We start from the raw sequence: 16,153 nt of genomic DNA on the forward strand, positions 1-16,153 counted from the left end.
TAATCATTTTAAATTGAGTCAGCCTGGTTATAAAATTAGAATTGATTCTGGTTGTTAAACTATAATTATGGAATATCTATATAAGTAACTGAAAAACAGTTTGTGTGGCCATACTTGGTAGTAGTAGTTGAGAATCTAAGACTAACCAAGAAGGTTTGGTTCCCAAACCCCAGCAACCAACGAGAATAGAAAATGTGGAAAACTAGTCAACTCTCCTCACCGACTGGGTATATTGGTCATGACAATTCAATAGGTACGAGCCAAGTAGCCAATTGGATGACCTCATACTCTTAAGATATCGCAGCCTTATTCACCATATTTAGGAGCATCATGATCTGCAAGTTTTTGCTTAGCTCTACTATCAAGTTCTGATAATATGGAATTCTTCTTTAAACAATATTCTTTGCCTCTTCTTCTTTTCATTCTCCAATTGTTATGCTTCACTTCTATAGGTCAAGCTTTGAACAGTAATGTCACAGCTTTGTTAGTGTTTGGTGACTCCACGGTCGATCCAGGAAACAATAACAATATATCAACGATTTTTAAGGCAAATTTTCCACCTTACGGGAGAGATTTTGCAAACCAAACACCCACAGGAAGGTTCAGTGATGGCCAGCTTACCACTGACTTTGTTGGTAAGTTTTAATAGGTTTCTTCTCCTTTGCTTCCGTTTTTGTTCCTTTGTTTTCCTAATGCATTGCAGAAAAAAAAATGGTGTTGTTTAAGAATGTAAATGAGGCTGTAAACTAAGGGAGTTGGCCATGAACACTCACTATATTCGACTCCCTAAAATTACAGCATGTTTACGTCTGTTTGTTTATTTATAAATAGGTCAATGTGAAACCTAATTTTGAGGATAATCTAATAAACGTACCCTGCTCAAGAAAAACTTTGTTTTCATAAATAATAACAAGCATATATATAGGATTCGTGAAAAAAGAAGTCCAAGGAATACGCTCATGAGCAGAGGATTGTGTCATTCTTTGTTAATAAAGTTTGTTAAAGCATCTGGCACGATTTGGCTCGATATTTACATGGAAATTATTATTTTTACATTTTATATATTTTAGATCCAATTTATTCTGACCTTTTTTGCATCAACTTAAACTTTTTAAAAACGAATATAGGTTTGTTTGTGAGATTGAGATAGAGCTTGTTTTGAGACAGTATTTAGGTTAATTTTGGCTTGATTTATAACACAGCCCGAGATCAAATAACTTTGAATTTTTAATACATTTGAGTTCAATTTATAATTGAGCTCGAAATAGGCCCAACTCAAGCTTGAACACCTTATTAATCTTGCCTAACCAATTCAAATCTTCAACACTCAACTTGACTAAGTCAATTAAATCTGTGCACTGATTTTGGAATACTTTGGTTGTGTGTGGCACAGTTTCGTATTTAGGCGTAAAAAAGTATGTTCCACCGTATTTGGATCCAACTCTAAGCATTCAGGAGCTGGTGACAGGAGTTAGCTTTGCGTCAGGCGCCTCTGGATATGATCCACTTACGCCAAGGCTAAGCGTAAGTGCTTCACTCTCTCTTCGCGCCACGGTAAAATAATCTAGGAAATAATACTATTAAAACTTTCTGTAAAACTTCATATTTATATCATCCAATTATCTATTAATACATCAAATTTATTTAAATTAAATATTATATAGCTTCATGGAAAACAGAAGTTACCAAATTTTTAGATAGAAAAGGAATTATGGGTTTTAATTAGCTTATAAAAATAAATAAATAATTTCCTGTCCTAAAATGAAAGGCTTGGTTGGAATCTCATCTAAAAATAAATAAATAAATAAAGTCATTGATATCTTGATATGTGATAAGAACAATCATTATAAAGAGGACACCAAAAATTTTAAATTCTCTTGCATCTATATATACAAAAAGAGAACCTCTTCCTTTTTCTTTTCTTTTTCTTGGCTAATTCCTTCTCTGTTTTGCCCGACATTTTAGCATCATTTTGAGAATAGCTTATCTGAATTTTCGTTGAATTTATTTTTTGATAAAATTGTATTAGAGTTAGGGACGGACCTATGATTTTAAGCTAGCGGTGGCTAGAATATAAAGAAAAAAAGAACTCCAAATAGGCATTTATATAGTATTAAAAAATTATAAATACACAAAATCATTGTTTATAAATACATTAGGATGCAATCATTTACCAACAAAGACAAAAACAAAAACAAAAACAAAATAATGTGTTTTTTTAATACTAGGCTCACTAGGTTTTTTTTTTTTGTTAAAGTTAGTGCATTCATAGTGATAGCGCTAAAAAATTTAGCTTTTAACAACTGAAAAAACTACTTTACCTATTTTATCACCCCACTTTATAATACATCCAATATCAAATGTTTTATTTCTTTTATCACTTTATTTAAAATAATGTAAACTACTCATTAAAATAATAAATGAAGAAAGAGAATTTAAGTTTTTAATAGAAGGAAAACATATAATCTTAATAAAATATTGTATTTTATTTTTAATAACTTACTATAGTCAACTAGTACTTATACCAGTTTACTGTAGTTGCAAAAATTTTAGCTTTAATTTCTCTAATAACACATAATTTTTTAGTTATTTGGTGGTAAAATAGTTTTTTTGCTAAAATACAATTACTATTGTGAATGTTTTTATTATTTTTGTTAAGTTTTTGGGTTGGATGGTTGCTATTTTGGTTAGACTAATTAGGCTGCCTGGGGAGAAGGGGGCCTTTGGTTTTGGAAGGGGGCCCAACTACAAAAATGAAATATATAATAACTATATTAAAAAAAAAATAGACCTAGGGGGGGCCCGGGCCCCCACCTGGGTCTGTCTCTAATTAGAGTATATTTGTACCTTGAAATTTTTTAAAAAAAAGTAAGAAAAAGCCGGAAAAAAATGAGGTTTTAAAAAATTATACATAAAAGTTAAAAACTAAAAACTAAAATTTAAAGCTAATGTCAACAGCTCAACCTCATATTACATGATTTTGCTGCAGGATAATTTCCTCCCAATTCTTTTCAGGATTTTATCCTATGATTAATATGACTAGATTGTATGATTTTATTTACTATTTAGCATGAAATGACCGATTTTTAAGGTTGAAAAATCAGATAGCATAAAAAATGATTGGATGATGTTAAATACTTAATTATAATTAATGCTTTCAAGTGATTCAATTATTTAGTGAATAATCCACCAAGAGTCTTATATTTTAATTGGTAATTCATGATGTTTTCAACAAAAATATTTAGGGTTCAAATTCTTTTACTACCAATTATCGAATTATCCAAAAAATAATATTGAACGTTAAATATATTAGCAACGTGATGTGTTATACCATATTGTATATGCTAGAATGAATGCAGAAGGGAAAGTATAGAATAAGAATACCGAGAACACAAGGGTTATGTGGTTCAGCCTTGTTGGCCTATGTCCACAGAGGAAACCCTTAAAGGCTGCATCTTTATCGTATAATAGTGTAATACAAATCTTATGTTACAATAAACCCTAACAAGAGTATATATATATATATATATATATATATATATATATATATATATATATATATGCAACTAAACTCTAGACTACTAGTACTAGCAAGAGTGAGCTTGAGCCTATTACATTGGACTAATATGTCTAATATATCTCTAACACCCTCCCTAAAACTCAAGGCGAAAACTCGATGAAAGTTTAAAGTTGGATAAGCATGAGAAGATCCCTTGGAGATGCCATGGAGAATGCCTTTGAAGTAACCATGATGAAGAATGTGTCAATTAAGCGATTTTAGAGTTTCGAATGAAGAAACGGACTCCAAAATTAAAATCTAAGTGAAAAACTGAGCAAAATAGGCCCTTTCAAAAATTTGGCTTTTGATCAATGGTCAATGAAAGAAGTCAAAGTCCACTGAAAGTCAAAGTCAACGACAATCATCAAAGTCAACGAATGAGGTCCACTTTGGGTTGTGTCGGTCTGGTTCTAAGTTGAGGCACATGGATCCATTGAGTTTGTAAACCGATGATGTGGAGGTGAACTAAGGCTGGCGTGGCTTTGCTTGCATGGCTGTTGACATGGCTTGTTGATGTCATCAGAGACATTAGATAACATCAGCAAATTCTTAGGTTTGTGCTTCAATTCTGGCATGTGGAGGTAAGGCCAAATATCCAGAGAGGTGTGTGAGAGGTTGGATGAAGGCCAAATTCTAGGGTTCTGTAGGTCGGCAGATGACAAGGTCTAAATGGTGGCGCGTGTGCCCAAAATCCGATCTTGGATTCAAGAATTTGTGGCAGTGCATGGAGTAAGTGCTAGAATCTATGGCAACACGTGAAGCTTCCGATGGAGACCAACTTCCTAGGTTTTGGTTGTGGGAGGCCATTGGGCACGTCTGTGTTGATGGTTTCATCAAGAGAAGGCCTGATTTGCAAAAATTTGAAAGGGAGAGGCACAAACTGCTTAGGCTTATGATCTGAGACACTATGGCAAGGCAACAACAATGATCTGCAGGAGCTGTGTGATGACGTGAGGTTTAGATCTAAAGTCAAGCAATGGCACTACTGTGGGTTTCAGATGTGTAAGTAGGAATCTTCTTTGATGGGTAAAGATATTTGCTTAATGCCAAGAACAAAGTTTGGCTCTGATACTATGTTAAATATATTAGCAACGCAATATGTTATATCATGATGTATATGTTAGAGTGGATGCAGAAGAGGAAGTATAGAATAGGAACACCAAGAACATAAGGGTTACGTGGTTTAGCCTTGTTGGCCTACGTCCACAGAGAAAACTATTAAGGGCTACATCTTTATTGTAGAAGAGTGTAGTACAATAACTTGTGTTACAAAGACTTATAACATGAGTATATGTAGGCAACTAAACCCTAGACTGCTAGTACAAGTAAGACTGGGCTTGAGCGTATTACATTGGGCTAATATGTCTAATATATCTCTAACACCTCCTTCAAAATCGATCAAGGCGGAAGCTCGATGAATACTTGAAGTTGGATAAGCATGAGAAGATTCATTGGAGATGTCTTGAAGAATGCCTTTGAAGAAACCATGATGAAGAATGTGCCAATTGAGCGATTCTGGAGCTTTAAATGAAGAAACAAAGTCCAAAATTAGAACCAACGCAAAAAAAACTAAGCAAGATAAACCATTTCGAAAATTTTGACTTTTGGTCAATGGTCAACGTAAAGGCCAAAGTCAACAGCCAATGGGACAACAGTCAGTCAATGGTGTATACGATTCGGGTCGGTTTTGGGTTGTTCGAGTCGGGTCACATATCAGGCTATAGAGACCGTAACGTGGTCTTGTGTTGTGGTGCGAACTGGACGCTGACATGGCTAGGGCTTATGTGGCTCTTGTTGACATCATGGATGAAGTCAGAAGAAGGCCGACATAGTTTTTTGGCACATGGACGGTGAGTGATAGCGACGACATGTGCAGGTGACAACCGATATACAGAAGGCTCATGAGAGTGCATGTTAGCTAGGATGAAGGCCAAATTCTTAGGCTTCATAGAGCGGCAGACAACAAGGCCAACATGGCGGCACATGTCCCTAAAGCTAATTTAGGAGTCAAGAATTTGAAATGGCGCCTAGAGGAAGTTTTGGAGTCTGTGGCCACGCATGGTAGCACATGTAGCTATCAATGAAGACTGAGTTCCTAGGTTTTGGTCGTGGGAGGTAGTCGAGCATGTCTATGCAATTGGTTTCATCAAGTGAAGGCTTGATGTGCACAAATCTGAGAAGTAAGTCACGATTTGCCTAAGATCTTGGATCTTAGACACAACATTGAGCCATGGTGGCCGCGTGATGCCATGGAGTCTAGATTCAAAGACAAGCATCTTTGACTTCAGATGTTAGTGTGCATGTAAGAATCTTCTTGTAGTGTAATACCATGTTATATATATGCTAGAGAGGACGCGAAATGCGAAATATAGAATTGGAACACTGAGAACACGAGAGTTATGTGGTTAAGCCTTATTGGTCTACGTCCATGGAAGAAACCTTTAAGAGTTACATCTTTATTATATAAAAGTGTATTACAAATCTTGTATTACAATGAACTCTAACATTAATATATATATATATATATATATATATATATGACTAAACCCTAGACTACTAGTACAAGCAAAGTGAGCTTAAGCTAATATGTCTAATATATCTTTAACATTGAAGAATCTAATTAGATAGGTACGAAAACAAAAGAGGTCATGGATCACTCACTTATGTACCCCAATAGATCCAAAAAGAAATGTTAACTTGGATTCAAATCTTTAGACTATATATAAGGGTATTATATGATTTTTTTTTCTTCTTCTTCAAGTCCCTAGAGAGAGAGAGAGAGAGAGAGAGAGAATTGTGATAAGTTTTTTTTTTTTTTTTTTTTATATACAAGATAGAATTTCTACTCTAGCCTAATTTAAGTGTATATGTGTGTTAAGCTCCCTCCTGAAGACTTGAACTCCGGCTCTTACCCCCCACACCTCACAAGCATTTATATTGAATATATAATATTTTTTGGAATTAAGAATGCAATAAAGATGATTTAATATTGCACAATGGAGGCTTGTTTATATAGAGGCTCCGAATTAAGATATTTGAGAAGGGCAGCGGTCTTGTAACGATGAAGCATGTTGATTGTATTTAAAGGAATTTCGGAGAAGACAATCACTACTATGGCAACATCGAAAAGCTGGAGTTTTGGTTTTTATGCCATGTTGGAATTTGAGAATAAAATTCTCTATATATTGAGTTTTTGTATGAATATTCTTTATATATATATATATAGTAAGACCAAAAAGTATTAGCAATACACAAGTAAAATGTATATCACAATCATAGAACATAAATAGTACAGTAGTACAACCGTATAGTGAGGCCAAGCCCGCCAAGGATGGGCTTGGGTAGACCTGGCAATTTGATTGGGTTGAGCTAATCGGTTTACAATAAGTTAGATTGGGTTTCAGTTGGAAATGGGACCTTTTAAATAGGTTGCGAGTGAGTCGGGTTGACAAGGATATTGGTTAGGTTAATTAGGTTATAGGGTGACCTACATTTTCTCATGCATAATAATAATAATAATAATAATAATATGATAATGTTGTACTTGGATTTCTTTGCTGACAAATAAGAGAACAAATAAAAAAATACTCAAAAATAAAATTTAAATAATACATAGTTATTTAAATTTACACAATTCATAGCTTACAGAAAATATTATCAACATAAATAAATGAAGAAAAAAGATGACTAAATTTCGTAGACCATAAATTTTATTTTTTGTTTTAGGTACAGTATATCATCACCATAAATTGTTTCATGGACTAATACTAAAAGTTGATTAAAAAGCAACTATGATTATAAAAATGATTAAGAGATTGTGTGCCAGAAAATTAAGGTGTGTTCACGACATCTAGTGTTTACATATTCCCCATTCCCTATTGTGATTATCAAATTATAAAATAAAATAAAAAAGATCATGCACCAATAAAGAGAGTTCAAAAAACATATTGAAAATTTCTTTTTATCTTGTGTTAGATCATGCAAAGTTGGTTACAGATTAAAATTTGCATAATACCTTCAAATTATTTTTAAAAAAAATTAATAAGCAAAAGGTTTATTTTTATTTTTTAATAAGATCCCTTCTTTAAAAATTTGTGAAGTAGGGTCGAGTATTGATTGACCCGCCTGACTCGGCATTTCAACAGGTTGGTTCGGGTCTAGTTATTTCCCTTCAAATTCTATTAATTTAATGGATGTAAGACCAATTTTTCTGGGTCTAAGCTTGGGCCTTGACCCTTGAGTGCACAAATAATATGACTTTACTAAGTATGTAGCTATCAATTTTTTTGAATCAAAACTCCAACTCTAACAATGGAATATATAGTATGAATAAAGTTTGGCTACAATTTTATTCAATATTTTTTATTAGATATGAGTTTGAAAAAATACACTATTAGATTACATTTTCTTCTTATATCCTCTATACTTGCAAAATTTCTAAAATATCAAAAATCAATAGCTTTGTTATCAACTAAATGTTTATATTTCAAGTTTTTGTAATCTAAAATTATACATTAAAAGCAAATAAATAACATCTGATTGACATGTAATTTGACATGCATGTTACAGACATTAAAAACTTGCAATTGAACAATTAGATTTTTAAAATATATAGTCATGTTAATTTTTTTAGTGCGAGTTGTAGCCATTGACTACAAACTAATTTGTAACTAAATTTTGTAAATCTAAGTATATACCTAATTTCTATATGTAATGACCGAATGTTGTCCAATTTTTCACCAACTGCTCAAGGGTTTTTTTTTTTTTTTTGGCTATTTTAATTTCTATACATGTTTGTCTGGACATTAAGTCGAAATCACCCGTTTGGGTGGATTTATTTTGTTTCAGAATGTAATTCCAATATCAAAGCAACTGGACAATTTTAGAGAGTATAAGAAAAAAATTGAGCCAGCTATTGGAAACCAAGGAATCGAAAATCATATCAATAAAGCATTGTTCGTCATCAGTGCTGGTACAAACGACTTCGTTGTCAACTATTATACTGTACCAATTAGACGACGGAGCTACAATGTCTCAAGTTACCAGCAATTCTTACTTCAACAGGTTAAAGAGTTCATTCAGGTTTGCATCTCCTGCCACTTTTATTAATTATTATCAAACAGATATAAATAAAATATTTTGGTCATTGCATAGCATATAGCTACTAACTAAGGATATATTGTGAGTTAAACATAATCACCTTTTATATTGACAAGTATAATAAATTGAATATTAGGAGAAATTATATTTTTTGGTCATGGTATACTGTGGTTTACTAGAGATAAATGTATAGTCTACTAGCATGTCCTGTTAACCTAGATAGAGATAAATGTATAGTCTAATATTGTTTCAATCATCCATCATCCTTCCTTTTCTTATTCATCGTCACTCTTCCTCCAACTCTTTCCCTTCATTTCTTGACTTTTTTTTTATCCCAATTTTATTTCTTATAAATTTGTTATTACTCCCCTTGCACATTTCTCTCTCATTTAGTCCATGTTTTTCCCTTGAAAAAAGGTGATTACTCTCTCCTATAGCTCTCTTCTTTAATGGATTTTTTTTTTTTTTAATTCCTTCTCGCTGGTTTGCATTGGGTTGATGAGTTTTTGTATTTGTTGACAACCCCACTTTGGATTGATGTGTTTTTTTTTAATGTTTTCTATTATGTTTTCGGTCATTGATCCCTTCTCTGCCTTCATAGCTTTGACTAAATGAAAAGTATTAACTGTTAAAACACGAATTTGCTAAGTGAGTATATTTCTTTTAAAAACAATCAATCATAATATATTATCTTCGATAAATTTCAAAGAATTAATTATATTACATTACAAAATAATTATATATTTACACACATTACATGACGTGGGTTTGCAACTAGTTCATACAAAAGTCTTTAACCTAAACTTAATTCGGACCCACTCTTTAATCTCTATAATCGTGAGCTATTATAATCTTTTAGGCTAAGAGCTTAACCTGAACAGAAACAAATAAACTCATGTTAGGGATATATTGGGGTGGTGTATATTGGTAATATAATATAGTGGTAATACAATTGTATTGGTAGTTCAGTATTGATATTGTATAGTGGATTTGATGGTTATGTACACGTTAATGTACACGATAGGGAAATAAGGACTGGGCTAAAGTCAGTTAGTTAGAAGTTAGTTAGGAAGTTGGGCTTAGTTGGTTGGGCTTAGTTGGGAAGTAACAGACACGGGTTTAGAAGGTGTGGTTTGGGTCAATGTATAAAAGATTAGCAGGTTGTAAAGGGAGAAACAATCAAATTGCCATTGTTTCTATGTTCTTTGTTCTCTGTTTCCCTTCTCTGTTCTTACCTAATTTCTGGGAGGCCTAGCTGACCACGAATTCAGCTACCAAACTTCATTCCTTGATTTCCATTCTTAACAACTCAGCTCCTAATGTTTCTCAAAGGACTGTCCCACTCATTCCCTCCTTCAAGTGCTGCCCATGTGGGACCAACTACACCTCGTGAACTCATACTCGTATCATTCCTTACCCATTAAAGTCGGCCCTTTCCCTCACTGGCATTATCTGAAATTGGGTAAAAACTCGTTCATACATTCTGTTATACATACTCTCTCTCACACACACTCAAACTGCACCCAAATCACCATTTATGAGCACAGCATGTGTAATAAATACTACCCATATGGAATTTGTAGTTGTACAATGTACTTGATCCTCCCAGGTCGTTTCGCTTACAATGGTCCACTTCCTTCCATTAAAAGAACGTGTATCGTACTATCGTGTGACCTTACAAAAATGTCTTCAATCTGATCTAAAAGTTGGCTTGTACGAAGCTAAAATAATGTGACTTTATAAAACTCCCATTGTCTTCCTAATCGTTCATCACCCTCCTTAATTAGTTGATTTCTTTTGTTCATCACCCTCCTTGTTTCCTACATAATTTTCATGATAGCGTATCAGTTTCAGTTTCTCCAAACATATAAATGATTTTTTCTCTATGCCTAGCTCTAATACAAAATGATACAAGATATTTAAAGAGGAAAAAAAGAAAAATAAATATTTAGAGAGTTCAAAAGATAAAGTGTAGAATTGAGATATTAGCATTCACTCCTTCAAGTACTACAAGCGGGGACCAACACCAATCACATCCATACACGTTTGGATGTTCCCTTACATCTCATGCTCTATACAAGTTTCACAATCGGACCACAAGGTAAGAGGACTAAATGGCTGTCTCTGCTGACAAAGAGCAATGAAAGTAGTGATGATATGGGGTTGGAGTGAATTAAGATTTTAGCTTGCAATGTCCCCCCTCCTCCCCCACACATATACATATTACATCGCTGGCATTGTCTAAAATTCAATCAAAAGATCCATATCCACTTATCCAGCTGAGTTGCCTAAGTTAAAGAAAATGAGAAATGTTACATTTACAATACTTTCATTACAAATTTTTAATGTCAGGTTGTTACCGACTGTTACTAATAGATAAAAACTTAGTTTCAATAATAAGTTCAAATTATAACTAATAATAACATAACCCTTAAATATTGTAAAAATTTTGTAATTGTAAGTCGCAATACTTCTCAAATAAAATTATATAAAAGAAACACTTTTAGTCACCTATCCCATCCCCCAAAAAAAAAAAAAAAAATCACCAAATTTAGTTTTGGATGAGTAAAATCATCCAAATTAATTCAAAGACTTCTAAAGGCAACCTGAGGAATTCGTTGAATTAAAGGACAGATTTTCTTTCTCAAAAAAAAAAATGACAGATTTTAAGTCACAATCTGGAATATCCTATGTTATGCAAATCTGATGAGATTTTTGTGTTTATGCTTTATAGGGTTTGTGGGATGAAGGAGCTCGAAAGATAGCGGTGGTTGGGCTACCTCCAATGGGCTGCTTGCCAATTGTTGACACCTTTTCTTCCAACAACACTTTCACCCAACGTGGTTGTATCGAACAGTATTCCTCTGTGGCAAGAGATTATAATCAAATGCTTCAAACTGAATTGAATGATATGCAACAAAGTTCAGAAAATCATGGTGCCAAAATCTATTACGTTGACATATATGGACCATTGTTCGACATGGTTCAATACCCTGAAAAATACGGTGAGTAGATAATTTTTTGTGTAACTCTAAAATTGATTATAAAGAGGGTTCCAGTTAGCTCAACTAATTAAATTCCTTCGTTTTCAAAAAAACTAGTTAAATCTCTTATTTTTGATTAAAATGTATGAAATTTGAACACTAATTACACCAAAAATATATCAATTGGTATTTTGGCATATATATATTAATAGTCAAAGGTTAGAGAAAGTTCAATTAGAATTTGAAATTAAAATCCAATTTTGCATCATGTGTCTAAATTTATGTGAGGTTTATATCATAATTATCCATTTAAGTTTGTACCATGTGTCCACTTAAAATTTTTAATCTTTGTGTCAAGTGAGTTAATGTATGCAAAAAAATAAGAATCTAATATTAATGAACTATAAAATTTAAAATAAAATAAAAAAAACAATCACATATACTTAATAAAAATCACCACACAACAAAGATCATCACACATTCCATCTTATTAAAAATTAGAAAAAAAAAGAAAAAAAGATCATAAGTAGTATTAAATTTAAGTAAGAATTTTAATATGTAACTAATTATGTTTACTTTAAAAAATAATAATTTGACTAATTATTTATATTTTTATGATAAAAAATGTATTTTATTTTAAATGTATCTATATGTATGCATGAATTACATGCTATTTTCTTTTAATAATTTGACTAACTATTTATATCTTTATAACAAAAATTGTGCTTAATTCTAAATGCATTCATGCATTTGTATGAGTTACATGCTAATTTAGTATAATGCTCCAATCACAATAATCTAGATATATATATATATATATATATAATATTAGGTTAAGCTGAGAGAAACTCAAATTATAATTTCAAATTAGAATTTTAATTTTGTATCATGTATCCTAAATTATTTAAACTTTTTATTTCTTAATTTTAGAATTAAATGTGAGACCACATCATAAATATTTTATCTAAGTGAGTTATTAAGTACAAAAATCAAAGAGTCTAGAATAAATGAATTGTTTAAAAAAAAAGTGCTTCACAATAATAAAAAAAAATATGGATAATTTATATTTTATACCTAATAATGTCCTTACAAAATTTTTTAAAGAGATAATAAAATATAAAAATGACTATCAATAGTATTCAAATTATATATAAGAATTACATTATGCATTTTATTGTAAATCTTTAAGTGTATCCATCTATATACATGGGGTTACAAGCTAGTTGCAATAATGTTGCACAAAGTTTCTCAAAATAACTCAATATGCATTGTGAGACATAACATGACTAATCTTAAACAAGAAAAGAATACCCAATGCCACATGACAAGTCATCACAAAGACACAATCATCGCAGGAAGAGGAAGTTTAGTAACCGTCAAATATGGGTCATTATTGGGTACTCCAAGAGTATACTCTCTATCTCTTATATAGAAATGAGTCTCACTCCCATGTGAGAAGGAGGGAGTATACTCCTAGACTACCTAATAAATTTACATCCCATATACCAGATGATATAAAAAAGGCTGAAGTATTAGGCTAGGTAATCACTACCGTCGTGACTCAAGTATTCTAGGTATTGGTTCAACATAGTCATATAACATATAATCCAACATGGATTAGGTTTAATTTTCCAATATATATATAGTCAAAACTTAGAGAAAATCCAACTAAATTTTAATTAGATTCTCAATTTTGTGTCATATGTCCAATTTAATTTTAATTTAGTTCCAAGTGAATTATTGAGTGTAAAAATTGAATAATCTAAATCCAATTAGATTCTAAATTGAATTTCAATTAAAGTCCAATTTTTCGCCACAAAAATTAAAAACTTAGATGGACATGCGGCAAGTGAATAATTGGATATGCAAAAACTGAAAAGTTCAAAACTAATTAAATTCTAAATTTTATAAATATACATATATATAATGAGAAATCATTACATAGTTTATAAATGTATGATTTAAAAAAATATATGAGCCAATACTATGAATAATTTGGATCTCTTCTCAAAAAAAAAAATTGAATCTATCCGTACTTATGCATGAGGATACAAGTAGCTATTATAATAAGAAAATCATAAGTTGAAATTTTACCACATCTAAAAAAAAATTGGCCATTGAGAATCATACCTAAATCTAACTTGAGTTCTTTTTTTAGAACTTTAGTACTATCACAACTCACTGATCAGCTGTGATTTTTGTTGTAGGGCTTGAAGAGGTTAATGTCGGATGTTGTGGAACTGGATATGTAGAAACATCAATTTTGTGTAATCGAGCTTCAATCGTGTGCACTGATGCTTCTAAGTATGTGTTTTGGGACGCAATACATCCTACTGAAATGGCATACAACGTTATCTTTAAGGACATTCGTTCTACAATAGATCTCATCACCAGCGGGTAAGATTTAATGATCAATTGATCATTGCTTGCAAAGCAGAGATTGATTTAATCATATGATTATCACTTCCTAGCTCCTATATAATAAAGCTCAATATGAATACGTCCAGACATAAAATAAAAAGTGTAAAACAAATATATTCCAGCGGCCATCAATATCAGTGATCTTTGTTCGAAGAGCAGATTGTGAAAGCTTTCTTCTACCTTTCTTTCCGTAATGGATTGGTTTGATTTAATCTCACTCGTGTTTTTAATTTAATTGTTGGGAATGGAATTATCATTGCCTCTAAGATTAATGGGAAAAATGAAGAAATTTCACATGTTTTGTTTGTAACATAACCAATAATGTATATAATATAAATAGTGTTTATAATTTATTCCTATGAAAGCGATGTTAGTCTAATTAAAATTAATTTTCTACCTTAACTATTTGTGAAACTGATATGAAAATTTTAAGTAGTGTTAAAGTAGACGTTTACTAATAGTATATAGGTCTTACAAATTTATATGTCATTTTTTAAATAATAAAACAAAAAGGTAATGAATATGTTAAAACTACTATAAATTTTACTATAAAATGTTTACAAATTAATATGTCAATAAATGTGATTGATGTACTTTAACAATTAATAACTAAATATATGAAATAGTTTTTTTTTTTTTGACATCTCCATTTGTAAATCTTTCACTTATGTAGTGAAATTTGAAGTATTTTTGGCATCAATTAAAGGTAAATAAGAAATTTAGTACCTATAAAACACAAATAGTATTATCTTTTCTAAGAACACCTAATTGCATTATGTTAAATTGGTTAATGCAACTAAATATTTGAATTTAATTGAAAATTTTAATGTATTTTGCCTAAAATAATTTATTTAATTTTTTCACTTATTTATTTATTATGTTGTTGATGTTGCACAAATCATAATAATTGTCAAATTATTTTATAAACATTTTATATTAAAATTGATAGTAATTTTAGAATTTTCTAATTAACTCTTTGAAAAAGAAATTACTAAAATACTATCAATTTTATCATAAAAATCTTACAACAGAAGATGTGATTGATGTGGCTTTAATGATATAGTAAAGAAATACTAATTCATCTAGAATAAAGTATACATATACAACCTAATTACTTTTTATAAATTGTGAGGCATAAAAAGTCTCAAAAACTTATATAATAAAATTTATAATAACCCTATTTTTTTAAAAAACAAGAAACAAAAGTAACTTATTGATTATTAAAGCCAACAGTAAAGGAATAAAACAAGGTCCCGTGACTCCCGTCTCTCCCATATATGAACTTATCATTTCATTAATTAGAGCTACTTAAATAAAATCCCTCAAAAAAAAAAAAAAAACACGTAAAAATAAAAACCTTTCAATAGTGTTTTTTTTTTTTTAATTTTTTTTAATAGATCAATAGTTTATTTAACCTGTCATAATCTTTACCTTCCGTCACAGTGGTGGCTCCAGGATTGTTTCTCAAGGTGTTCCTCGGTGGGCTTGCTCTGTTACAATTTTTTTTTTCAGATTCTCTGTTACAATTTTTTCTTTTTTAGATTTAAGTTCGAATTTTTTTTAGCTTTTTCTTTTTGCTTGAAAGCAATGTTATTAATACTGTTTTGGACCATGTTTCAGTTTGTTTAGTGGAACGACATATTTCGGTACAGATCTATTTCAACGTACCATTTTAGGGTGTTTCGAAATTTCTAAAAAAAATTAAAAATAATATATATTTATATTTTCTTATACAACATAAAATTATTGATCTAAATAAGTAAACCTCAAATAAAACAAATCATTTAGTTTTTCTTTTTTGACACTCAAATCATTTAGTTATTACATAACAATTACTATTTTAGAATATTAAAACATAAATATGTAATTAAATAATGAAAAACAACAACAAAAAATAGTACAATAAGAGTGTATATATGTATATCATATTGGGAAGAGGCAAGACTCAATAAATAAGTTTGAAATCAAAATATTTTGTTAGCTTTCTGAGTTTTGTCATGTGGGTGAGGTTAGCAAGCTAAAAGTCTAAAAAAAAAACTAAAGAAAAAACTTGACAAAGCAAAAACTAGAGTAAAAAAAGAAAGAAGAG

General features: G+C 30.9%; 1 protein-coding gene across 1 annotated transcript; it reads left to right on the forward strand.

Moving 5' to 3' along the window:
• The first annotated feature begins 298 nt into the window (after positions 1 to 298).
• On the forward strand, positions 299 to 15,705 carry LOC142637258 (GDSL esterase/lipase At5g45960). The gene is made up of 6 exons (XM_075811538.1): positions 299 to 635; positions 1,394 to 1,524; positions 8,408 to 8,641; positions 11,394 to 11,664; positions 13,851 to 14,040; positions 15,508 to 15,705. The coding sequence occupies exons 1-6, from the start codon at positions 377 to 379 to the stop codon at positions 15,626 to 15,628; spliced, it is 1,206 nt and encodes a 401-aa protein (XP_075667653.1). The 5' UTR covers positions 299 to 376; the 3' UTR covers positions 15,629 to 15,705.
• Positions 15,706 to 16,153: the final 448 nt, after the last annotated feature.

Source organism: Castanea sativa, chromosome 5 (assembly GCF_040712315.1).
Source record: "Castanea sativa cultivar Marrone di Chiusa Pesio chromosome 5, ASM4071231v1".
In the NCBI taxonomy this organism is placed as follows: Eukaryota; Viridiplantae; Streptophyta; class Magnoliopsida; order Fagales; family Fagaceae; genus Castanea; species Castanea sativa.